The sequence below is a fragment of the Trachinotus anak genome, unplaced genomic scaffold, assembly GCF_046630095.1.
Source record: "Trachinotus anak isolate AG129_WGS33_773 ecotype Australia unplaced genomic scaffold, CSIRO_AGI_Tana_v1 ptg000012l, whole genome shotgun sequence".
NCBI lineage: Eukaryota > Metazoa > Chordata > Actinopteri > Carangiformes > Carangidae > Trachinotus > Trachinotus anak.
This window is the reverse complement of record NW_027273863.1, coordinates 7,172,501-7,198,416: the sequence shown is the minus strand read 5'-3', so window position 1 is coordinate 7,198,416 and position 25,916 is coordinate 7,172,501. Positions and strand designations below refer to the sequence as shown.

The window sequence follows — 25,916 nt, the reverse complement described above, 5'->3', positions numbered from 1 at the left end:
CTGTATTCCTGTGCCTTTCCTTTTTCTGAAACCCACCACAGTTGCAAAAGTATTTACAAGGAACCCTTCATGTGCATTTTCTCCCTCAATTATTCTCATTAACATAAACTCTATTTACACTATGTGTATGAGAATCTGCATTTCCTCTTACATATGTAAACCAACTAAGTGGATTAGATAGTCAAATCTATATCTACCATATCCCTCTGTATTCCATGTGTATAGTCTAATAGTGTGTAATTTATTATGGTAATATGTTGTATTTGATATGTATTGTTAAAGTAAATCTACTCTACACACAACTAAATACCAAGCAGTGCATACACACAGTACTTACTGCTATGTGAAAAAGAGGAAGGTAAATTAAATTTACATTCACGTTCATTCATTTGGCAGAAGCTTTTATCCAAAGCAATTTATAAGTGCGGGCAATCACCAAAGCCTCAGTGCAGTGGGAGACTTTGGTGCAAGTACTGAGTACTACATCTATTCGATAAGTGCAAGGAGATCAGGAAAAAATCAAAAATATATAAACAAAACCATGGTTATTAAACAATATAGATTCAATGGTTAATATAAAAATAAAAAGATTCAAATTTAATATTTACACCTAATGCGTCTGAAAGGTCAAGTTGTTAACAGGATTTTCTTGGCATAATATTTGGTAGGCTTATTTATCTAGAATGTAAACAAGACCATTACTCCTGAGGGTACTTTTCTGTTGTTTTTTGTACTGCAGTGTATAATGTAGGCTTTTCATAAGATATATGAGCCAGAGGGCAAAGCTTTTAAAAATCCAGCTGCTCTTTGTCGTGAAGGAAGAGTGTGTTTTATGATTTAAACATAAATGACGTTAATGAGAAATTGTTAACTTACTAGAGAAATGCTTAGATTCACATATGTGACATTTGTTGTATGTTTTGCTACAGTATGTATCAGTTCTCTCTTTTCATTAGCAGGTCTTGGATGAAAACACCTGCCACCAAAATGTTCCTTGTGGCTAATGAGCAATTACAGTCAGTAGGGTTTACAGACCATAATACCCTCCTGTGGACTGAAGAACATAAGGACAGGTCTCCTAAATTTGACCTAATGAATGCTTGTTTCTTTAGTATGAAGCTGACTTAGATCTGTATAGCAGATGCTCCACATTGTGTAACGGTAGCAGTGTTGTATGAATTGTCGGTTTATTATTATAAACAACTCAGTAGAGGCTCTTACCTTATTGTGAATTTAATTATTTGTGTTCATATTTATTAATGTGGTTATGATATGATTATATTCATAAAGCTATACAGCGTACGGCTATGGATGCTTGTGCAGACAGTGAGTCACCACCAGAGGGCAGTGGCAGAACGTCACATCTTCACTGTTGTCCACAAAGTAGAACTTAAGCTTCAATTCACAGCCTCTCCCCCCTCTGATATTTTTATTCCCTCCATGTGAAGGTTATGAGACACAGTAACCAGTGCCTTTCCTTCTCTATGAAATGGTGGCTTAGTGAGGCTGAGTCACATAGATTTGTAGGCGAATAAAAGTAAGAGAGGAGAGATAGGAGGAAGTTAAAGAGGAAGGGAGAGTATAAGGAGGGCGCAAATGTGAGGAAATTAGAGAGGAGATGAAGAGAGGAGAAAAGGAGAGGAAAGGAGAAAATAGACAAGGGAAGGAGCTGATATGAGAGGAGGGTTTCACGCTGGAGAACAGCCAATCCGACACACAGCTGGGGGGCAAACAAAGCCTTCTCGAGGATGATTAGGCAGAGAAGCAATAATGTATATGTGTGTGTAGCTACTGATAGAGGCAGTTCAGAGGCAGAGCGGGATATTTTGGCGCATAGACCAAAATCCTCTTCATGATAGTGTGGTTTGAGAAACCACAGAGCAAAATAAGTGTGTGAAAGAAGAAAGAGAGGATAATTCAGACCCGGTTCCCTTCTTGGTTTCCTTTAATAGACTTTATTAAAGATCTTTTTCAAGATGGTATGATTCTGTTAAAGTGCCTACTGAAAACCTCCTGGGAAACGTTCCCTTACAGCTGGGACTGGTCATGTACAGGAGTCACTGGTCACATACAGTACACAGATTATCTTAAATATGATTTATGCAATTGTGCCATTCACATATGGTCCCTAGATACCATAAATACTTTGTTAACATAACTCTTATATAATACTGCCATAGTACACATCCATTTACAATGGAAGAAAGAAAGGTGAACATTGTGCAAAGACACAAACAGGAACTCTTCATATAAGATATTCCATTGAGCTCCTATAACACTGAGAATACAGGTAATATGTATTACAATTAATATACTATATTACAGTAAATGCATTAGGATTCAGACAGATACAACAATCCTTTCTTCCTAGTCTCGAGAGGAGAGTACATTCTCACATCCTTGTGCTTCTCTCTAAAATAAAAGACCAGCACAACTGCCAGAGGATTATATAGACTTCATTCTTAATCTCACCAGAAGGCCAGTCAGTCATCTCAAAACATTCAGTCAGAAAGACTCACAATCACAGAAAGAAACACGCCATAGAAATTGCATCGCAGTCAAGGGTCAATAGGTAACATTTTACAAACACCTATAATCTGTAATAATTTATATATGAAGGGCGATGGATTGCTCTGTTCCCGATTCTCTTTCTTTGGCTGACAAAATCACTATAAATAAACTTTACTTAAGTTCCTGTGATTACATTTACAAATGTATTACAATGTAATACACATAAAGATACATTTACAAAAAAATACCTGAATCTGCAAACAGTGAAAATGCAATAAATATTTGTTCTTATCTAATCAAATATTAATATTTTAACAATGTTATAAACACATATGGGCATCACATGATTGCATGAAACAGACAACGAGCCAGCGTTTTACGGGTTAAACGTTGTCACGGACTTGGGAAAGCTGCAGACATTTTAAATCTTAATCTTAAACTTCTATGAGGGAAAATATTGCAGACTGCAGATCAGCTGCTGGAGGTTACATCAAACCTCATAGTTTAACACACTTGGTACCTATGGTGTGCACATTAGCTTATTTTTAACACAGTGGCTAGCCTAAAATACACGACAGGATACACTCAGTGTGCCACATGCTCACCTGCACACACACTGCTTCAGGGGCTCGGACACTGGTTTAGGACAAGTAGGCCGGTGCACTAAAGAGTAAATATATATACAGCTGAAAGCACCAATGATTCAATTGTGTGTAGCAAATGTATGATACAGCAGAATAATTTATGATACTGTGTAATATTTTGATCTGTGCTTTTCTCCCTTTCGTTGTTTGATCACATTCACACGTGTTCAGGCACACACACACACACACACACACACATTAAAAGACAAACTACATCGGACGAAAAACTAGATTTTACACACACACGCAAACATACATAACATGATTCCACAGCACACACATACATTAGAGCATGTTTGTTGTACCTGGAGCTTTCAGATACTGGTTTATATATTTTTTCTATGGGAGGAACTATGTGGGACAGAGTTAGTAAGAAACTCAAAGTCTCTCTCGTTGCTAGTTTCTCTTCAGCCAGAGAAACAATCAAAATGCTTCAGGCGGAGACAGATAGAACCTAAAACATGTCCTGTCATTACTCCGTCTGCAGCACTGTGATTGTTTCACCTGACTGGAAACAGATAAAAGACCTCCAGGCAGCAGTGATGGCTGCGGCCTACAGGTCTTGGCCCAGCCTCTCAATCTCATCAATGAGGAAGTCGATGTCAGACTGGGTGGCTGCCGGGTTGGAGACGACCATACGGAAGAAGTTGACTTTATTGCCCTGAGGCTGGTAGCCCACCATGGTGGTCCCTGACTCCATCATCATGGCCTTGATCTTTGGTGCCACCTGATGGAGTGAACAATAGTTATAAAAACATCATCCATCGGTTGATGATTAGAACAGGTGGTGTAAATGTGAATGCTGATGTACCCTGTGGAGTTTTTCTCGCCGCTCATCGCCGGCTGGCATGCCTCTCAGGCTGGGTGGTATATACCAGAAACAAACATTGGTGTGCTGGGGCTACAGACAGAAAAAAACACAGTTACATTTTTTTCATTTACACACACAGAGAAAATGAAGAAAGATGGAGGTAGTGGAAAAACAGCAGGAGCAATACTGTGACAGAGAAGAGTTACATGAAGGTCCCATATTGTATAAAGTTAGATGTCCATGTGTTTTTTGATTATAAAGCAGGTCTAGGTTCTATATTAACACTGTGAAAGTATTAAAGCCTCAGTCCACAGAGAAATGCACACAGCTTGTATTCAGAAACTGAGCCTTAAAACGAGCTGTCAGGACTTCTGTAACTTTGTGATGTCATAACAAAGCAGTCATCACTCTCAGCCCAGCAAATCTGGACCCACCATTCAGCCTTGCAGGATTTGGTTTCTCTGAGTGTTTATCTGAAATCTGCTACACTTTTATTGGCTCACTCAGAAAACAGCAAATCAGCAGAGAGACTCAGATCCTCTCTTCTGATTGGCTGACTGACCTGTTGTTACTAGAGCTCCAGAGAGGAGATGTAAAACTACACTGAGATGGTTTTTGTTTCTTAACCCCACAAATGTATCTCCTTATGGATATTAACACTTCAAATAAAACATTAGAAAATATTAAAATATGAGACCTTTAAAATTATGAAAACATGAACATAATTTTAATTGCAGCTCTTTTTTTTTTTGATTGTATTACCCAAAAATTGTTTCTGTCATGCCAGTATTGCTTATGAAAACAAAAAAGATATAATTGAATTTTCCCGGGTAATTCATTTAACACTGATAAAACAGAAAATTAGGGATGCTCACCACTCCATCAAACACCATCTCATATCCCTCCCTGTTCTTGATCTTGTTGTACAGATACTGAGACAAGTCCAGACACTTGTCAATGTGCTGCTCAAACCCAATGGTGCCCTGCGGGGGAAGAAAAGTTGGTAAGGCAATAATTACAGCAAAAAAGAACACTGAGTATAAAGCTACAGCATCTGTTCAAATTAACACTATGTCAGTTCCTTTTAGCTTGAAGACATTTTAATATGTTGGTTCAAGCCAATATACCTGTATGTATCTGTTTCACTTCATCTCACCTTGGCCTTCCACATGAGCCAGAACTTAAAGATGTCGACATGTCGTCCACACTGGATGGCTTTGTCTCCTGTGTCGTACGTAACGTCATACTGTTTGTCCGGTTGGAACAGGTAGCCAGCGCACATGGAGTTACAGCCTGCCATGATTCCCTGCAGACCAACACAAATCCACACACTGTTCACCTCTTTTACATCCACTCTTCTGCTCACGGCGTGTTAGCACCAGGTAAAATTGAATGGACCGCTAGTACTATGAGAAAGTGTGTGTGTGTATGTGTTGTGTGTGTGTCTTTACCGTACCTTCTCTCTGACCAGGATGGCAGAGCACTGTAGAGGCACGCCCATCATCTTGTGAGGGTTCCACGTGACAGAGTTGGCCCTGCAAAGTTAAATATATGTGTTAATGTACTGATGTAGTTACACTGAGAGTTTCCTTTAAACAATGATGCAGACCAAATCATCAATCTCTGTGTACTAACCTCTCAACTCCACTCAGCTTATGGCGATGCTTCCGGGACATCAGTAGTCCACCACCCCACGCTCCCTGAGGAAACAAGACAGTTACTGTTACGTAAGAGTACACAGACAAGGGCATATCACTACGGCTACTATCAAAATACTATATATATATATATATATATGACCCAGTGTCAGCTACTTACATCAACATGGAGCCACAAGTTGTACTTCTCACAGATGTCAGCGATCTCATTGATGGGGTCAAATGCACCATACACAGTTGAACCAGCTGTGGCATTCACAAACAATGGCACGTAACCCTGCAGAATCACCACACAAACACAAGGACAAAATCTTGGTAAAAAAAAAAAAAGAGAGAAAGCAAATTAAAGCAAAAGAAAACAAAAGAATGATCCTGACCTTCTGTTTAGCATCAATGATCTTGGCCTCCAGATCTGAAGGAATGACTCTCCCCCTGAAAGAGTGCAGAGCAATGTATGTGCATCATGACTCTATGACACTGTTTTTACACAATTTCTATACTGATTGTGGCTTTAAAGTTTTACAGCAAATCCCGTACCTCTCATCTGTGCTCAGCAGGATCACATTCTCAGTGCCAAAGCCCAGAGCAGCTCCTGCCTTCTTTATGGAGTAGTGGCTCTGAGGGGAACACACATTAGCACAATAATTCACTGGCCCGTGAAACAGCTAAACTCAAGCAGAGTGGAGATTTTGTGAGCTAATTGCTACATGAGCTTTGTCTTTTTGGCTGATATGTTGTCGACTGCACGGTTCTTTATAGACAAAACTAGATGTCATAAAAGAAACACAAATCTATTTAAAGAGCCATTTCCTTGATTCAAATATAAATACTGATTACTACAGGACTTCTTCAGTGGCCTCAACATAGAGAGGCCCAGAGCCTCTCTTCTGACTGGCTCACCAACTTGTTGTTGCTAGAGCTCCACAAAGAAGCCTGAGAGAGGAGATGCAAAACTACATTGAGGTGGTTTTTGGTACTTAAAACCACAAATATATCTTCTTATGGACATCAACACTTCAAATAAAACACCAGAAAAGTGTGAGATATGTGTCTGTTCATGGTCACCTACATGTTCAGATGTGAAGAGGACCAGGCGGGGAGCAGCAGACATGCCCTTGGTCTTGACCTCTGGGAAATACTTGTAACGTGCAATCATGACACTGTACATGTTGGAGATAGCGCCCCCTGTTGAGTAGAGACAACACATGAGCACCATGGACAGCAGAATGAACACCACTGCAGTATTACAACCAAAACTGATATGACTTGACGGTGTCCATGTTTATTGAAAAGTAATTGTATTATAATATATGGAATTCGATGCTGTTATAATAGACCCACCCGGTGAAAAGAGTCCATCTCCCTCTCCGTCTGGCCAACCAATCATCTCTCTCATTTTCTTCAAAGTCAGCTGCTCCATCAACACAAACACTGGAGCGATCTCATAGGTGAACCTGTCAATCATGTCACAAAACTGATGAATATAGCATGTCATTCAACATCACTGCAACAGACGAGTTGTTAGCAACTGCTTTGTGAGCAAGAAGAATAAAAGAAGACTCTTGTGCACACACTGGCAGATTAGAAAGGCCAAATCACGCCAACACACACACATTTCATTAGCTTTGCTATAATTCCTTCCACAGAGCACAAACTGGAGCTTGTGCTGACTGGGCTAATTAAAAAGTGTCTGATAGGAGTTGTGCAGCAAACATTAATATTCAAATGCCTTCGAAAATCATTCAGTAGTTTAATTAAAGCACACAAAGCTCTGATGGCTATCTGTCAATCCTGCCAATCTCAGTGGCAAACCTGAATGGGGCTGATTTGATGGCCGAGAGGACGTGAATGTGTACGTGTGTGTGGGGGTGTGTGTGAGAGAGAAAGACAGGAAGAGAGAGTGTTTTAAAGAGATAACGGCTTCTGCTGGCCCCAAAATACAGGAACTGAAGGAGAGGCCATGATTATTAATGTTATTCTGTCATCACAAGAAAGGAAAAGATTAAAAGACAGCAAATAATCTTCACAACACAATAAGATGTGAGACAGAAAACAGCTTTTTAAAAAACGATAGATGTGTGTCCACCCTCTCAACAAAAGATAACAGAGACAACACAAGAGCTAAACTCCTGGAGAAGCTAAAGTAGGTTAAATGTGTCACAGAGAGCCTGAGCTTTTGCTCTCTTTGCTAACTGACAGGCCATCTCACCACCTCCCACACACACCCTTAGGACTGATCCCTGTTTACCCTGATTCCAATGAGGCCAGTTACACAACACTCCCCCACTTCCATCAGCCGCCACCATCACCATCTAAAACAACAATAACATTATCTCCTCTCCTCTTCAGTTCCTCTCTGCTTCTTTTTCTTTTCACAAGTAGGTATCTAAACGAGGACTGAAGCATTTTGTAGTTAGGGTAGAAAGGAGGGGAGATAAAAGCTGTGAGGACGGGGAGCTGTAGGGAGACAATGCACCGAAGGAAACTGTGACATGAGGACAACAAAAGAAGAGGAGGGGAGGATGTGGAAGCAGAGCGAAGAAAGCGTACAGAAGAGAAAAGAGGACAAGACGAAAAGAAGAAAATAGGAGAAAAAAGAAAAGAGAGTGACAGCAATGGTTGAGAACAAAAAGAAAAGGAAAGAAAAAAACATAAAAATGTAGAAAAATAGATGACAAACACATTTTTCTTGTGTAATTATGCCTGGTGAGGAGAAACCCACGGGATGGATTTGATTGGAACATTAGCTTCTAGTCAATACACCAGACCAGATAATGACTGCTGGGCTTTGACCATGAACAGCCACAACAGGGGATAAAATCACAAAGAAGACAAAATGTCTCACTCTGCAGCCTCTCACTGCCCTGATTTCAGAAACAGAGTGTACTTTAATATACTGGAATTATGGTTCATATAAGGAGCAGAAAAATATTTAATATCCTGGATGTCTCTCTTTCATTTTCCCTTAAAATTCATCCCAACCACATCAGAAAAGGGACAAAACCAGTGCACCTTTTTAAAATTCTCCTTCCCTCCGTGAGTCATTTCACGCTGTAATGACAATAATGGTGATCATTATCACAATCAGAGCCAATCATTGGTCTTTTCAGGGTGAAAATTACCCCTCAGTCACCTGCCTGTCTCCAGGGACAGCCCCTAAATGCCCTTATTACCGTCATCAAGGGCACTCAATGTGTGTGAGTCTGTGTTTGAATGCATGTGTGCGTGTGTCTCTATGTGACTAACCCTGTGACCCCCAACCACGCTCTCCTCTCAGCCTCTAAAAGGACCACTGAGTCAGTCTGTATCCACAGGGACAATAGAGCCAGAATGAGCACTCCACAGGGAGCTGCAGCAGTCAGTTTCCACAGTGTGGCAGGGTTTTCTGTGCAGCCGGAGGACATTGTGTGTCAGTGTGGGGCCCAGCTGGCCTATCTGCTAAGACCAGCTCACAATGAGCCTGCAGTCAATGGACTGGAAACCTTAGCTGCTGTATCTGGGACAGCCAGAGCTGGTGTGTGCGTGTGTGTCTGTGTGTGTACGAGTCATTATGAAAGTGTGCATGAGCGTGTGTGTGTGAGTGTGTGAATTCAATGGCCCTGTCTCTTGGGGCATTCTTCCAACCAGGAGATGAGATGGGAAAGTTTTTCCTAAGGGGGGGAGGGGGGTTCCTAAACTAATGTTTTGAGAAATGGGATGAATTAAGTGTCTCAATTTTCCTTCAGCTTTAGGTTTATTATCTTTAGAAGAAATGACAGTGGCCACAACAGTTAGAGAATACTGAATGCTCATTTTGTGTAAGTGGACTGGAGTCTATTGTCTTCCTCCCACTGTCTAGTCTGTATAATACATAGGTCCTGCTGTCTGTGCAGCTTCATGTCAGATTGTACCATGAAACTCCAGGATGTCAACATGTCTCTACATCAGTGTCATCAAAGTCCTGCAGATTTGTTGTGTTCAAATGACTAGTTCTGCTTTGAAATCTCTGTTTTAATTGTTGTTAGTCAACAACAATTTCAGTTGTTGTTCAGTAGTCAGTTTTCTGGTCTTCTGTCTGTCGGCAGCTTAGTCAGTACAGATTGATCAATAAATAGATAGATTCTTCATTGTCAATGTAAATAAATATACAACAAAATTATGATTGGCAGCAATCCCCATAGCAGCATATGATAAAATAAATTAAGACTAAAACCATTAAAATATATAAATATATAATAAAATGTATAAACATTGTTGATATAACCATAAACACTGTAATTGTCATGACCAGATTTTTTCTCTCTCATACATAATAGAGCTAAATAAATTAGTAAATTGATCGATTAATTTTTTTTCATTAAGTATTACTTTTTTAGATGGAACAACTAATCACTTAATCAAATAATTGGTAGATTCTTTGATAATGAAAATAATCATTAGCTGCAGCCTTAAACAAGTAGGGAAATCAGCTTCAATGACAGATTTATTCATCCCTCCACTAAGAATGAATTGACAGAGTTGTTTTACCAGCCAAAATGTTTATGCCTATGCATGTAACTCTCTCTCTGTGTGTGTGTGTGTGTGTGTGTGTGTGTGTGTGTGTGTGTGTGTGTGTGTGTGTGTGGACATGTGTGTATTCTGATATTGTACAGTAGTAGGGCGTTCCTCATTCTATTCTAGTGATCACAGAGTTATAGTTTATTTACAGCATGTTTGTGATTGTGTGTGTGTGTGTGTGTGTGTGTGTGTGTGTGTGTGTGTGTGTGTGTGTTTATCTGTGTGTTGGGACTGTGTGATGTTGATGTGGTTCATGCCCTCTATCAGACTGGGCCACCATGTAACTGTGACCTGGGATCAATATGCAATCTAACCACCCCTGGGGCTGGGCTGCCTCCGATATACAGTACACAGTGGCAGTCTACCGTCTGTCAACACAAAGTCTCTACAGGACAAACCAAACACTTTATATAACTGCCCTCAGAGGATGTTGTAACCAATGGAGGAGCGAGCTGAGGGGAACACCATAAGTGTTTTCCATAATGACTTGATATGGTGATGACTGGGACCTATTTCCAGTGTCCTACAAACAGGAAATCTCAGTTGTCATGGCATACAGAGGTTTTTCCCCTGTACAGAAATCTGTGTCACGTGCAAGCATGCAAACAAAGAGAGCAGCATACTGCCGGACTTACATGTTGGTGTTAGCAGTGGAGGTGAGCCACTCTCCGGCCAGACCAATGATGTCCAGACCAGAAGACAGCTGGTTAAAAAAGCGTGGGTGACCTAAACATAACAAACATACACATGCTGTCTTAATGGGGAAATCAAGGTTTTTATAAAGAGAAATCAATAATGAAAACTCTGTGCAGTATACTGTGTAATAATTACAAAGCCCTGCTGGATAAAGCTGACCCCCTAATTCGGATTTTGAAAATAATCTAATAATATAAACACAATATGAGCAGCATAAAGAAACTGCTCTTTATTTCAGTATTCACAGTCATTTGGGTTTCACTGTGTATTCCCTTGGTCAACCATGAAACCTGAGGGGTCTGACACAGCCTGCTCAGTGTACCATAATTACACTGGTAACAAGGCTGTGTGACAGCCATTTAGACTCTGAGGTGCTTGCACACACAGTACTGTAGGCCTGGAGCCTAAATGCAGTCATGGATATGTAAGCACCTTGTGGAGGCAATGTTTCGTGGCTCACATACTATATATATATAATATAATATAAATCATAATATGTTCGTTATATTAAGTTCCTTTCAAATATAAATACTAAATATGAAAGACTAATTTAATATTAGCTCCGCGTTTCAGTACCGCGGACAGCTCCTCCACGAAAGCCCAACCTCAGCGCGTCTCCTCATGAGAGGTGCTGCAGAGTCGTGGACACGGGAGAAACTGCCTGATATATTTTACCCAGGAGACAGTTTGAGCGCTGTCGTTTGTAACAGCTTCAAACAGCCCGTGTTAGGACCCCCCCTCAGGCGACACTCGCTTTAATAAGTCGAGGGGAAAGAAAAGGAGGGTGTCAACTGAATCACCAGGAGGGCAGTAAATGAAGCAGTCAGCGTAATAAGCTGTATACTACCTGGAAAACAGCTTCTTCCCTAATAGTTTGTGTTGAATTCACCTCTGCGCGGTAATGTTGTCGGTATTAATTTACATGAAAGTGATAAAATGGACACATTTTTTTTGTCATCTCATGGGCACTCATAGATCATAGGAATATTATTGGAGACATGAATAGGTTAAAATTACTTTAAAGCAATTTTCGAGCTCTAATATTAACAGTGTGTATATGACTATATGTTGGTATGAAGATGAAAAAATAAATAACTCTATTTTCAACCTAGAGAGTAAAAGGGTTAATTGCTTTTTGTCTCCATACTGTCCTTTGCTATTTTAAGTTACATAAGCCACCATATGAATTATTCCAAAGGCCACAGCTGAAGTCTGCTCTGTGTTGAAGGCGTCCCGACCCACCTGTCCGGACGCCATATTTGAGCGTGTCCCTGCAGTCCACCAGGATCTGCTCCAGGGACTCGGGCTGGTCGGACAGCTCCAGGTTGAAGCCCTCCATGCCCTCCAGCAGCTGGTGGGGGTGGTGGAAGTCCAGCACCTTGGTGGAGCGGTCGAAAGTCTTCTTGACGTAGTTGGTGAGGATGTCGACCACCTCCAACAAAAACTGCAAGGTAGGCTCCTCTCCATTTTTGGCGGGCAGCAGGTCTAAGAGGTGAGGGGAGAGCCGGTGGAGATTCAGCCTCGGTGCCGGATAGAAACACTGGCCCTGCCATGAAGGCCTCTGTCTGCCAGTGTGAGCCTGTCAGCGTGTTAATCATCAGCAGCTTTCAGAAAGCTCTGGCATTCGGTCATTTTTAAAGTCATTTTTTAAGTTGGTGATCTGTGTCTAATAGTGTTTCATTATTCTAGTCGAATAAGGTAATATTTATGATACAGGATATTAGTAGCCTAATATCCTGAGAAACAGCTCCTTATATGGTCAGACACTTTGGCTAAGGCTGTGCGGTGCATCGATCTTACACCCTCCTAACAATTCATACTCATTACAGAGTGAGAACACTTTACAAAAAGAACATTAGGATAATCTTCCTAAAGCACAAAAGTGCTGCATGAGTGATTGTTTTCAATTTTACCGACAAAAAAAAAAAAAAAAAATCAAAAAGCCCAACCGAGCCTCTTTTTAACACTACAGCTACCTAATCCCAGGCTTCGGCTTCTATAACTATAAACTACAAACAGGTCGGGCTTTAACTGGGTGTGGAAGACCCGCACCCAGGAACAATGTGGCAGCCTGTAGCAAAAAATGGTAACAACTGAGGAAAGCTGCATTTCACACCTTTATCTTGACAACAAGCACCGGAAGTCAATTGAACTGGAAATAAGGAGCCCTCTAATAAAGCACTACAGCAGCGGATGAACATTAGAGAGTGTTTCCCGCCGGGCTCCGGGGAGCGGCGCCGGGCTGTCGCTCACCCCTGGCGAACAGGTTGGAGAAGTCGGTCTCGGTGCGGCGGAAGCGCGCGTCCCGGTCGCTGTTGTCGCACGAGAGCAAGTTCTTCTGGCCCGCGAGCCTCCCCTTGTCCTCGAGGCTGTTGTTCTTCTGCAGGAACCCTATGTGACAGGAGGGGGGGCAGTGGTCACCCAACATCTCCATCCCACTCACAGACACACCAAACTATGGGACCCAAACAGAGAGGCCTACAAATCAAAAGTGAATAAAGGAATAGCTTTAAATAAATAAATAAATAAATAAAAGAGGCTGCTGTAAAGTTAATGAATGTCCAAATGTTCTGTGTTGTTCATAAACAGCCTGACCATATGTAGGTGGTTAGGCAGCTTTTAAAAATGTCTGTGTTATCTAAAGCCAGCTCCTAATGCTTTCATCAGAGAGGCTTTTCTGGTGGAGGCCAACCTTATATATGCCACGTATGTACACACACACACACACACACATAGACACACACACAACCAAAGGGCGTTTAGGATGTCCGTCCCACCCTGTGACATCACAACCACACCCCGATCAGGAAGCACCCTCCTGTCCTCACAGACTGACCGGCTCAGTGGGCAGGAGGCGATGACCCACGCAGCCGATGAAAACACGGCCCATAAAGAGGGTTAGTGAAGGATGCGCACCGCCCTGAGGCGGCCTGCCTCTGCGCGGCCTGCACTGTATGTGCTGAGCCCCATGATCGATCAGTGCTCTGCATACAGGCCCTCTGTGCTGTATCTGCAGGAGAGTGTGGGGCCTGACTGTGCGCACTGTGGAGGTCACACGCTGTGATCTGTGAGCTATGAAATATTATGTCTCTTGTATTTTTCACTGGAAACCTTAAAATATATTGTTCATTAAATCCTAAATGACATGATTCAAAATCAATATTTGAGACCCTCATATAGAGATACTATAGAAATATTTCCATCCCATTTCATTTCCATGTCATTTAGACCAATCAAAATCCACTGGTCAATCTCTCATTCTCAGGAATAATAGCAAACATATTCGATCCTTTGGTCTTAACTGATTTCTACCATAACACACAGGCCAATATTGGCCTAAAAGACTGGATCATATCTTCACGACATTCATCTCCAGCTGATGAAAAACATTATCCATACATTTCAATTTTTAAGTCACTGAAAGAAAAAAAAAAATCCTTCAAATGGAGAAATAAACACGCCTTCCCTGCAACGTCACATCCGCCTCCTACAGTAACACAGTAAGGCTGCACTGATCTGCATTCAGATAAATGTCACTCAAGAAATATGTGAAAGGAAAATTAAAATACTCCTTTATTTGCTGGTTAATTTAAGAGAGAGTCTGGACTTTAAGCCTGTTTTCCAGGCTTGTCTTGTGGATTTTCCTCCTACTGATGAAATGGGAAAGGCGGGGGGAGGGGGGGGGGGTTCAGGGTGGGTCGGGGGGGCTGATCCGGGGCTCTCATCACCAGACCTACAGGCTAATGTCCACTGACCTTTAGAGGATGGAAACGCACAGTGACAGTCTTGGATGGCCCTGCTCTAAACAGCCTGCACCGTGGCCTATTTCACAAGGCCTCACCACGGGTACAATAAAAAGGAATAACAGCGATATGATGATGAAAATTTAAAAAGCAAAAGAGGCAAAAAAAAAAAAAAAATCACAGCCTCAGTAAGGAGGAATCATGGACACGGTAATAAAGCCTGTAGGTGACAGATGCCACAAATATACCAGGTTCTTCCCAAACAGCATTTTTCTAAGATGTGAAAAAAAAATCAAGTGGAAAAATATTGAATACATTAAAACCCCCCAACAAAACCAAACTTACCACAAATCTTCATCCCCAGTTTCCGTGTGCATCCGTGCATCCACGCATATTCGTAAGCTAAAACAGAATGAACGTTTGAGTTTCTCAGGTGCAGGCCGCGGAAACAGCGTGGATAGAGGCGGGTGATGGATGTAAAGCTGGTGGAGCTGGTGGAGCACAGAGAGCACGGTGGAGGCGTGATGTGGACGGCTCTTGGCCAGGTGTGTGACTCTGAACACTCACACGGGAGGATTTTTAACCAGTGGGTTTCTGGTCGGTTTTGCTCCATATGGAAGGTGTTGATGGAGAATTTACCCACTTGTTTTATTTACCACAACACCCACTGATGATAAGGGGATGAGTCTTATAACATTTCCGATTTAAGTTGAATCAATAGGGACCGACAGTGGCCCGACCGGCAGATCCACGCCGGCTCACACACCCAGCCAAGGGGCGGACTGGAATTAACACCCGTGAAATGAGCTCACGGAGGAGGGCAGGAATTAATTGAGTGAAACACAGTATGTGACTGGAGCGAGCTGCTAATGTCTGTGGCCGGGGAGTCTATAGCAGGCTCGATGCAGAAACTTACAGTGGGCTTTAGTGCGCCTCACACACACACACACACACACACACACGTCATGCACACACACACACACCGCACCCCCGCACACACACGCACACACACACCCGAGCGTGAACATGCGTGAGCAGAGATGGAGCAGAAGCCAGAGGGAACAAAAAGCAGAGCGCACGGCAGAGCGGACCTGATGGAAAACTTTCAAAACAAAAACAAGTATTTAAATTTACTGAGGCGATTTCATTCTGAGAGAAAGTGGAGAACAGATCGAGGTGCTGAGGCCAAGGCACACACACACACACACACACACACACACACACACAGACAGACACACACACACACACACACACACACACACAGACACACACAGACAGACACACACACACACAGACACAGACACATACACACACACACACACACACACACACACACACACACACACACACACACACAGACACAGACACATACACACACACACACACACACACACACACACACACAGACACACACACACAGACAGACACATACACACACACACACACACACACACACACACACACACACACACACACACACACAGACACATACACACACACACACACACTCTGGAAGCCGCCAGGCGTGAGATGGAGCGTGGCAGAGAGATAATGGCAACATCCAGCAGCAGTATATATACGAGCAAGTCAGACAAAACAAACATCTTCTTTTTAATGGGCTTTTTTTTTCCCAGTACAAATTCACATTTAAAATAACATATTTTAAGACAAGAAACATTTATTGACTCCCAAGGGCCACGAATAAATAAAGCAAAGATATTTAATTTGATAAAGATAAAAATATGAAATGAAACTGCACACTGGCCCTCAGGATCTGTAGCCCATTTCCTCTAATATTTGGCTGAAGACAAAAACCTGTAATTATTTCCCGGCGTTGCAGTGCAGATGGCAGCTCAAGTGCACTATAATGGAGTGGATATAGTGAATGCGACAAAGGCTTAAAATGATTCATTAACCCACAGGTTCATGGAGGATTCACCTAAATAGGTTTAGCTATTTAAAAAAAATATATATATGAGGAGCATAAAATTTCTTCAAGACAAACAACCTGCAGCCTGAAGGCCCGGAACAATCTAGGAAAGAAGACTAAGATAAATTATGATAAAAATAAATAGTAGTAATAATAAAAACTGTTTTTTTTTTGTTGTTTTTTTTTGGAGACATTTGTCAAACTTGTCTGAGGAATCTTGATTGAAACCCAGACAACTAAAGGGATGCGAGAAAACAGATCAAAATATTTAAACCAGGATTTATTTTCGATTTCAAATGCATATTTATTCTAAAACATTATCATTACCAGGCTCTCGGATCATCATTAATATCACTGCCTCAATGGCGCATTATTTCTGCGCCACGTCCGCTGCTGTTTGCGCGCCGCTGGTCCTCCAGACAGCGACAGGCAGCGGTGATGGCTCTGTTTTTAACCGGGATGATTAACGACGGAGCCCACACAGCAAATGGCCCGGGAGAGAGTGGCTTTTATCAGACGGAGAGGGAGAGAGGGAGAGAGAGGCAGAGAGCGGTGTGTGGGGGTGAGCGGGGTTTAAGCCTCAGCGCTGGCAATGATCGCACTGCAGAAGTGTCTCTGAGCAAGGCACCGAGTCCCTGTCCGCCTCCGTGGACTGTTCTGTGAGCACAGCCCGACCGCGCCGGAGAGGAACAGCCCTAACGAGAATTTACCCCCGGGGATCGATACCGGACCGCGGTGTTATTAACAGAGGCGGGAGTGTGGGGACCTACTTGTGGACGGAGGTCTTAAATTGGCAGAGTTGGGGTCCTGGTCCCCGCCGCTGGCTCTCGGTTCAGACGTGGCCATCAGTCCTCTGTTATCTGATCTCCAGCTGGGAAATAATTCAGCTGCAAACAAAACGGTCCACGGTTAGAAATGGCCCGATCAGCTCACCCAGCTCACAACTTACAGGCTCTATATTGGAGTGACTGCGCTCAGTTTGACTGGTGAGCCGAGGCATGAGCAGAAACTGATGTTACCCACTGTGCGTCGCCAGGAACCATTCGTTCCTGAAGGACATGTGAGTGGGCTGTGACTCAAGACGCGCGTCAGGATAAACACTTCTGGTGATAACACAATGCCTATGTAGAGATAGCCCTCGAAAATCCTTGCATTGCACCTGACACTAATGTCCAGAACATGGGGCCAATGTTAGAGAAGAATAAAAGTTACCAGGGAGCTGAATATATAAGAAAGAGATTTCCCGGTAACATTAAATTCTTTTGGTTCATTGGAGCAAAATGGTCATTTTTTCCTCTGACAGTCTGGCAAAGCGGCACCAGACAAACAGCAAACAACAGCAGAGATTTTTAAGGAATAAGAACAAGATTAAAACAGACACATTCAGCTTGACTTAAATAAGGTGTGTCTGTATGAAAAGATTCTAATGAATAGATGATAGAAAAGCTTGATCATTCACATTTTAAACAAGACTGATTTATTAAACAAATATTGATAATATGTAACTATAATGTCCACATAAATAACCTACATCATTCATTTATTGACTCAGCAATTGACATATCAATTAAGTCGCTCTTTGAACAAGCATTTCCCACATTATCATCACTCAATGTCATCCTGATATGAGAGACAGACTGGACAACTAATGAATTCCTTCCGCCGCTCATCTGGGACTAATTTCTCTCAAACAACACAGCGAATTGTGGCAGATTTTTTTTTTTTTTTTCTAATTAATATGATGTAATTTTCTCCCAAAAAATAACTCCGACGTTATGATCAGCAATCACCTGTCTGCCTGTAAGGAAATGGACATGAAGGTGAAAGGACGAGGCATCTTACCGGCTCGGAGGCGCACAGGTTGTCGAGTCCAGAGAAACTATAACTAGATGATACAATTGCCACCCAAAGGCGCGACAAGAAGCAGTCCAGCGGCGGCGGCAGCGGCGGAATACCAACGAGGAGCGCTAATAAAATCCCATCCAGCGGCGCGCAAGTGACCCTTTCTCCCTCAAGAATATTTTTTATTCGTTATTTATATCTGAGGCTCCGGCTGCCCATTGGTCTCTTCACGCAGGCATGAGTCACAGCCTTGCCTCCTCTGACGACTAATGAAGCTTCCCTGAGTGCCACTGACAGCCACAATCCACTTTAAGAAGCCTAAAAAGCAAAGGGAAAAACACCAGTGACGTGTACCCACCCCTCTCCCTGTGTGTGTGTGTGTGTGTGTGTGTCTCCAGGTGTGGGTGGGTGTCACAGGATGGAGGATGGAGACCTGAATGTGAAACAGAAATTGACCTTGGGACGAAAAACCCAGGTTGCTCAAGGGTTTTAGAAACAGCAGATATCTACATTCAGAATGTCCAATACTTGTGTGTGTGTGACTGATTCAGCTCAAATAGACCTGTGGACGCTCGGTGTTTCATGGTATTTAACTAGGTTATTTCACCCTGAGATTAAAGACATTTCTTATTTAAGCACCAAGGGGTGGGGAGAGCAGGACGCACCCTCCGTGATCCATCCATCCACGCTGTAGTATTCACCTTCATGAGATGACAACACTGCATGCATCACAATTTTTGACCTGCACCCTTTTTATAACCTTGACATGGACAATAACACCGAGACATCAAAGTGAATCCAGCCTGGCGGGCGTTGACTTAGTGTCCTCACTGTCAACCTCGTGCCTGTGTACCGGTCGGCTGAATGGGCAGAGACCAGCCATTATGTTCATCCAGCCACTGCAAATGATTATCAAGCCTTTATCAGATGGCGCTCATACTTTCTCTTTTCACAAGTCATGCGTAGAGACGACTCATAAAGAGAAGCCCTGCCATGGGATAATAAATCGAAATATCATACAGGCTGATAGGATTCCCCCCGGAGGGATTAGTTATGTGTGTGTGTGAGGGTGTGTGTAGCCCATAAAGTGATGATATAGTTTGCACATAAAGCAGCTATATCACTAAATACATCAATAAATAAAAAGCTTGATTGTCAGCTCAAAAAATCCTAATCCAAACAAGGCATGAACTGGTGCTGCTCATACTATCTACATGTAGACATGCTAATAATAATGAATCGTACATTCATTTGTGTTCATTTAAGTCACACCAAGATTTCAGCTATGCATTATTACCTATTAAAATAAATTTTTTTATAAAACTTTGTACAGATTGAACAGTTTGACGCTCATGCAGATTCTCTCCCAGACGGAGGTTGGTTCATTCAGATAAAAAGCTGGTGGCACTGATTTTCCAGTCAGGTGCCGTTACACCATTGTGGAGGAAGAAAAAGACCTTAGCAGTAGATGCAACCCCACTCTCACAGCCACTCTCCTAAATTTTACTCAATCTGTTCACGTCAGGTGTAGATCATAAACTGACTTCACCAAATTTGGCTGAACTTATTTTCTTGGCTTTTTATGTTGGTTGTACTTCATTTTTTAGTCTTACAGTTGATGTATATTATTGAGTTTGCTCAATACAAAGTTCACCAACGCATCTGCTGTGTCTCGATTCACTTCCATACTCACACTTGCTATTTCGAGTGTATAAGTACATTCACACTGACAAGTATGGCAGCAGTTTTACTGTAAGTGCCCAGATGGTGCAATCAAAGCAGCCATAAAGTTTAGTATAAAACGATGGACACTTCTCATCCTCAACTGTCACCATCTTGGCTACGTAGCAGAAGGGGAGGGACCGTCAGCGAATTTCCATATTTTGACCAGGAAGGAGGGCACGCTGTTGGCACAGATGGTGGTATAGGTTCAATGTCACATGACACAGGGTGCACACACGGGACAGTAAAACATTCATTTTCAAGTCAAGTGAGCAGAGCAGTCAGCAGGTGGGAGACAATCGCTGTCACCTGTTGCAGCCATCATTTCTGGTGAGTGCACAGTGACAGTGTTGGGTTTGGGACAACACTACCCAGTGAGTATACTGTGTGCACTGGCTGAACTAACCCATTTGAGACACAGCAATAACAAATTATTGGAAAATGTTGCCTTAATTTTTTTTCATATTGAGTTTTTACAATGTATATTCTTAACTGCTTTTAAAAAAACAGGGTTTAGAAAAACATTAACTTAGATTTTTGCATATTTAGTCATGAATGGTTGACGTTATATAAAGATTCTTAAAATTAGAAGCTTTATTGTAAAGAATCTCCAATACATTGCCAGTGATTATTCAGTGAAGTGTTGAAGCCATCTGAGCAGGCTCTTGTGCCTCTAAATCTGTACATTTTCTTCTTCAGGTCCACAAGGTCTTAGCTTCATATTTGTATTCTCAAGTTTATGTTCCAAGGTAATAAGGGCATCAGCTTTGTCCACAATTAATATTTTATTTGCAGGTCAAATGTGAAGAAATACATAATTGATTTATACTGTGCAAAGTAGCTCTGTAGATTAAAATACAGAATACAATTTTCAAAAAGTAACAAGATACTACCTGCAAAGATCTCTGCTGATAGGACAACATCTGCACCACTGCTGGACTGGTACAAGGGATTTAGGGGGAAATGTGGGAAGGGGGACACGGCTTGTGTCTGTTCACTTGTGTTTCTTCTTTTTCACCATCATCATCTGATGGTGAAGAAGAGGAGCAAGATGAAGAGGAGCCGCTTGAGCTCTGAGAGGAGTCCTCGTCACTTCCAGAGTCATCATCACTGTCATCTTCTTCTTCTTCATCTTCCTCGTTGCTCTGCTCTGCCTCTTGCTCTGAGGGAAAAAGACATTACACATATTCATGGTGTGTTTTGGAAACTGCCGCATTTTTGGGTTTTATGAATTGAGGGGGGGGGGGGCTCTCACCCTCCAGCAGTTTCCTCTGGATCAGTGGGAGAAACTCTGAGGCCTCAGGATTATCTGGTTCATGGATGAGAACTGGAATGAGGAGAGAAGCGTCACCGGTGGCTGATTTATTGACTGACAGACAAACAGCTGGTGGATGAAAGATACTGTACATACTCATCTGACACAACTTCTGGGCCAGCTGGAAGTCTCTGTCCATCAGAGCCCTGAGGAACTGAAACCATAACACCCTCACCTGAGTTTCATTTTGATCATTTAGTATATTCAAGTTGACTTAAAGTCAAACTTTAATCGAGCATTGAAATATTTTTGACATCTGAAATGCACAAAAACAAACAGCTACAGTTGAAGCCATCCTCTCAACAGAGCATGAAGTGTGGAATCAATGATGGTCATTGGTCACTTTACCTCAATTTTCAGCTCCACCGGAGCCTCTTCATCCTCAGCATCCTCTTCCTCTGTCTGTTCTTCCTCCTCATTCAGCTCATGCGTGGAGACAGGTTCAACTGGTGGAGGAGCATATGTCCTCCCTCCTGGCAACCATTATCACTGTCATCAGTTTTTCTTTCGCTATATTTCTTACTATGCATTTCATTCTACCACAACCTACCTGTTTCTGCAGAATCGGACGTCCCTGTGTTCCCCAAGTCTTTCAGTTTCAGCACCTCATCAGGCGCTGCAGTCGACGCTGCTGGTTCTTCAACCCTGAGGTCAAGTTTGAGATTTAAAACTGGATCTGGGGGATGTTTCATGGGTCTAATCACCTACTGTATGAAACAAACTCTGAGTACAGACCTTAGTGTTATGTTGGTGGATTCCTTTGGAGCACACTCTGCAAGAGAACCACAGACAGACAAGCAATTTAATTTGACTTGCTTGCATTTCAAGTCATGTTTTAGCCCAGCAGTTAATGTAATGTTAATTATGTGTGAACAGAGCTAGTCTGTTGATTATGATGTTGTAAATAAATAAAAAATGAAACTTGCTGTCTGGAGACACAGACAACAAAGAGCACCCTGATATTATAAAACAATATTGATGCAGAGTAAGTGTAAATAAAACTAAATGCTGACAAAATTAAAAGATACAATTAGATTGCATATTTTATGACAAAATGTTCTTTCATCAATAACAGTTAGTGGCTTTGTGTAATGACAGGAAGTGACTTTTTTCATTCAAGATAAAGCTTGAGTCACTGTCGTAAACATGTAGCATTGCATTCTAGTCTTCTGAGTGTGCTTTTTGTATAAACCTAATTATCTCATCCTGTCCAGCAATAGATTTCTCCCTGAACATCATGTGAAATAGTATTGATGAGATAAGTTCTTCCTCAGTCTCAGAGAGTCCACCATCCCATACCTGCTGTATTCAGCACGCCCCCACTTGGCGATCTGGCCTTTTGAGCCTCCTGGCCAGAAACCTAGGGAATAAAAAAAATGTAAAGAATAGTAGTGATGTAAAAAGTATTTCTGTCAATTCAGTTCTGGGGTAATCTAGTTCAGAATACCTACCTGTACAGAACAAGGCAGTGTGCGAGCAGGAAGACTCCTGCTGGAAGCAACAAAAAATAAAAATAAAAAAATAAAAAAAGTAGGAATTACTAGATGAGCATGGTCTACTATGACAGAAATGTATGTTTCCTAAGATGGGATTTGTCTTATTTTCTTACCGAAGTTTATCAGTGATTGTCTTTTTCCCCATTGTGCCTAGAACATCATAATCAGAGTATGAGTTGAGCCATGAAAGGCTAACAACCATCAGGAGCACAAGTTAGAACTCAAGTGAAATCTTCTGTGTCATTTCAGACTTAAAAATGCAAATGAATATGGATGTGATGTTTTGTGCACCGATTTGCAGACTGAATTACTTCTTACCACTGGGTTTATGGGTCTCAGCATGAGCCGAAGTGACTTCTACTGCCAGCTACATCCAAGGGGAGAGTTAAAAATTAAAAAAAGTTAACAATTTAGAATATGCAGTTTTTTATTGGATATGTAGAGGGCTAACCCCCTCATAGCAGTGAGTAACACGCTCAAGAACAGCAAAGAGCAAAAATGAACATGACCAATATAATTCATAATAAAAACCAACATGATGTCAATAGACATTACCTGTTTCTGTGAACCACTGGAGGATTTTCCCAAACACTCTAACCTGAAGGTCAAATTACAGCAGAGAAAGCATTTAAAGCATTGATGCAGGAGGTATTCAGAACTTTTACCCAAGAACAAGTCATAATATCCCAGCGTAGAAACACAACTACAAATCTTTACTTAACTAAAAGTGTTTAAGTATTACCATAATTGAAACATACTTAAAGAAGCAAAAGTAAAAGTACTCATTATGAATGGCCCACATCTTAATAATATATAATGTATGATTGAATTATTGAAGCTTTAAGCATCACCAGTGTTAGCTTAATCTAACGTTATAGTTCCATCATAATTTATTAGTTAATTCATAATCTGAATTTGCAAAGTAACTATCAGCTTAAAGCTGTCAGATGTATTACTGTGGAGTGGAACAAGTGCAATGTTTGCCTCCATGTAGCTATAGCTAACCTAGTGGAGTACAAGTGTAAAGTAACGTTAATATAAAATACTCAAATATAATAGCCTCTTGAGAAAATGTACCTAGTTATATCCCACCGTTTGTCATGGCACAAGAACGTAACTATAAGGGTTAACATTTATTTTATTCATCTGTATAGTAGGCACCAAACTAAAAAGTTGCATTACTCGTAGCAACAATACCTCACGTTAATAAACTACACCTGGCTCACCTGCTCATGGAGGTAAACTTCCGGTCCTTATATTTATAATTCCCACTTATGTCTTGCTGTGTTAGCTAGGTGTCGTTAGCTAACTGCTGTCAGTGCGACAGACGATGTTGCCACGCAACTGGGAAGTAAACACGCGTTACCACAGCTACGGACCAAGTCAATGCTGCCTTCAAGGACTGCCGAACATTTCCAGGATTATTAATAGTGAGCAGGTCAAACAGTCTGTTGACAGGTGTTTTCTGCAAAGTTTTCGGCACACATGTAATGACCTAATATTTGATTAAAAATTGTGACATGTTAATATCAACACTCTGCTGTCTACTTCCCCTTCAGTTTGCAACAGTAGTGCAAAGTCGTTTTGGTTGTTTCATTAGTGAAATAAAAGAGCCACCAAAAATGTTTGTGTGTGCACAGAAATGTAAGTTGACAGTATTTAGGCTAAAACGATGAAAGATTTTCCAGGCTCTTCTTACACATAGCCTAGCTGTTTCTGACCACCCTCCATGTCAGCCATATTTCATCCATTAAGTAGCTGTTACTGCTACATTAGGTGCGCGTACATTGAGAGAGCTGCCCTCAGTCTTGAATCTGTGTGTGTGTGTGTGTGTGTGTGTGAGGATGTGTGGATGGAGGTATTAGGCGTGCAGTTAATAGGTTCATGCCTTCTCAGCACTTGGCTGTATTTTTTTCACGGTTGTCTTAAAATCTCAGGAAGATATAAACTGTCAGACTGAGAGACTGAAGACTCTGACTTCCCACAGAGCCTAAATTAGAACATGATTGACAGGCTTGTTCATTTTCTGCCAGAGTTTGAAGCGCTGTTTAGAGAAAGGTGAGGTTAGTTTGGACATGTGGGTGCCTCACCCCCTACTCTGTCTCTCATACAGGAAGCACACATCAATTAGGCAGTGCAGTGAAGTTGCTCAGACTGAGCGCTCCCTCGAGATGCCTCCTCTCATGCACTCCAACATGCCACTGAACCGTGTACATGAGTGTTTTTTAGTGAGTGTGTGTATGTGAGTCTACTGTGTGTATTTGCAAGAGTGTAAAAGGACACAATTGATCTCTCGAGAAAAGTTTACCTTGTCACTGCACCAGCAGAAGAGACCCAGCATAGACATAGATGTGCAAAGAGAATATCATCCAGGTTACGTTTAAATCAGCAGAAGATTAACAATGAGTGTATAGTCTGAGAGAATCCAAGCTATAATGTTGTGTCTTTGTTGTCTCCTCAGAATTTCTTGTCAGCATAAGACTTCACTTTGTGAACTTGTGTCAGTTGCACAACTTGTGTTTCTTTTGTAATTCATCTAGACTTTTGATCTAGACTGAATTTTGTATATGACTATAGACTTTTGCATATCAAGATTCAAAAACATGCAATATTAATGTTAATGTGACATCAAAGCAAATTCCTGTATGAATTTTGTAAAACAAAAATAAAGACCAGCCCATGGTTCTGCCTAGAAGTTGTTGACTCCTTAAGCCTGGAAATTTGTTGATAACATTTTGCTTTCATTATTTGTTGCAAATTTAAATATTTTCTATGTTGTCTTGCCAAAATAAATGCCCATTAATTTTTCTTGCAGCATCACAGGTGCATGACTCAAAGAGGTCAGATAAATATACATGAAACCTTTTATGCATGAAAGGAGAAATAAACAAACCCAGTTTGGGCTTAAATGCAGGAAAAGCATGGCATGAACCTCTCTGACATCTTTTCCATTTAGCACAAACGTAGGTATGTTTAGTTTTGATCCTGTAAGCTGTACTAACCCACTGGTGG

The 25,916-nt window shown here is 41.6% G+C and overlaps 2 protein-coding genes across 7 annotated transcripts; both read right to left on the bottom strand.

The window, feature by feature from the left end:
• Positions 1-1,925: 1,925 nt before the first annotated feature.
• On the bottom strand, positions 1,926-18,657 carry LOC139629382 (glutamate decarboxylase 1-like). Of its 2 annotated transcripts, XM_071491963.1 has the most exons (17): positions 18,372-18,656; positions 17,300-17,416; positions 14,945-15,001; positions 13,110-13,247; positions 12,099-12,341; positions 10,796-10,886; positions 6,966-7,078; positions 6,694-6,809; positions 6,162-6,241; positions 6,002-6,056; positions 5,785-5,901; positions 5,602-5,666; positions 5,423-5,501; positions 5,123-5,272; positions 4,842-4,949; positions 3,967-4,056; positions 1,926-3,882 (listed from the first exon to the last, which is right to left on the bottom strand). In XM_071491963.1, exons 2-17 carry the CDS (start codon positions 17,373-17,375, stop codon positions 3,709-3,711), a joined length of 1,752 nt encoding a protein of 583 aa, XP_071348064.1. In that variant the 5' UTR covers positions 17,376-17,416; positions 18,372-18,656; the 3' UTR covers positions 1,926-3,708. The 2 variants fall into 2 exon arrangements, with proteins under 2 accessions (XP_071348064.1, XP_071348065.1); XM_071491964.1 differs by lacking the exon at positions 14,945-15,001 and having other exon boundaries at positions 18,372-18,657.
• A 994-nt stretch (positions 18,658-19,651) lies between these two features.
• Positions 19,652-24,284, bottom strand: erich2 (glutamate-rich 2). 5 transcript variants are annotated; one of them, XR_011692960.1, is made up of 13 exons: positions 24,131-24,180; positions 23,460-23,502; positions 23,223-23,271; positions 23,018-23,095; positions 22,860-22,899; positions 22,708-22,768; positions 22,144-22,180; positions 21,959-22,053; positions 21,757-21,881; positions 21,505-21,562; positions 21,349-21,420; positions 20,987-21,255; positions 19,652-20,275 (listed from the first exon to the last, which is right to left on the bottom strand). XR_011692960.1 is itself a non-coding variant. In XM_071491965.1 (12 exons), exons 1-12 carry the CDS (start codon positions 24,136-24,138, stop codon positions 21,047-21,049), a joined length of 834 nt encoding a protein of 277 aa, XP_071348066.1. In that variant the 5' UTR covers positions 24,139-24,284; the 3' UTR covers positions 20,752-21,046. The 5 variants fall into 5 exon arrangements, 1 of the variants encoding a protein (XP_071348066.1); XR_011692962.1 differs by having other exon boundaries at positions 22,860-22,896; positions 24,131-24,179; XR_011692958.1 differs by having other exon boundaries at positions 19,654-20,275; positions 23,018-23,054; positions 24,131-24,284.
• Between the last annotated feature and the right edge of the window lie 1,632 nt (positions 24,285-25,916).

What these genes read in the sequence shown, in the direction of transcription:
- LOC139629382 (XM_071491963.1), bottom strand. Translation starts at nt 17,375, where the DNA reads ATGGCCACGTCTGAACCGAGAGCCAGCGGCGGGGACCAGGACCCCAAC. An exon ending in ACTTGTGGCTCCATGTTGAT is followed by an intron (nt 5,667 to 5,784) that starts GTAAGTAGCTGA and finishes TTGTTTCCTCAG; the next exon opens with GGAGCGTGGGGTGGTGGACT. An exon ending in AGATGGTGTTTGATGGAGTG is followed by an intron (nt 4,057 to 4,841) that starts GTGAGCATCCCT and finishes TTCTGTCTGTAG; the next exon opens with CCCCAGCACACCAATGTTTG.
- erich2 (XM_071491965.1), bottom strand. An exon ending in CGGTGGAGCTGAAAATTGAG is followed by an intron (nt 21,563 to 21,756) that starts GTAAAGTGACCA and finishes TTATGGTTTCAG; the next exon opens with TTCCTCAGGGCTCTGATGGA. An exon ending in CCAGAAGTTGTGTCAGATGA is followed by an intron (nt 21,421 to 21,504) that starts GTATGTACAGTA and finishes TCCTCATTCCAG; the next exon opens with TTCTCATCCATGAACCAGAT.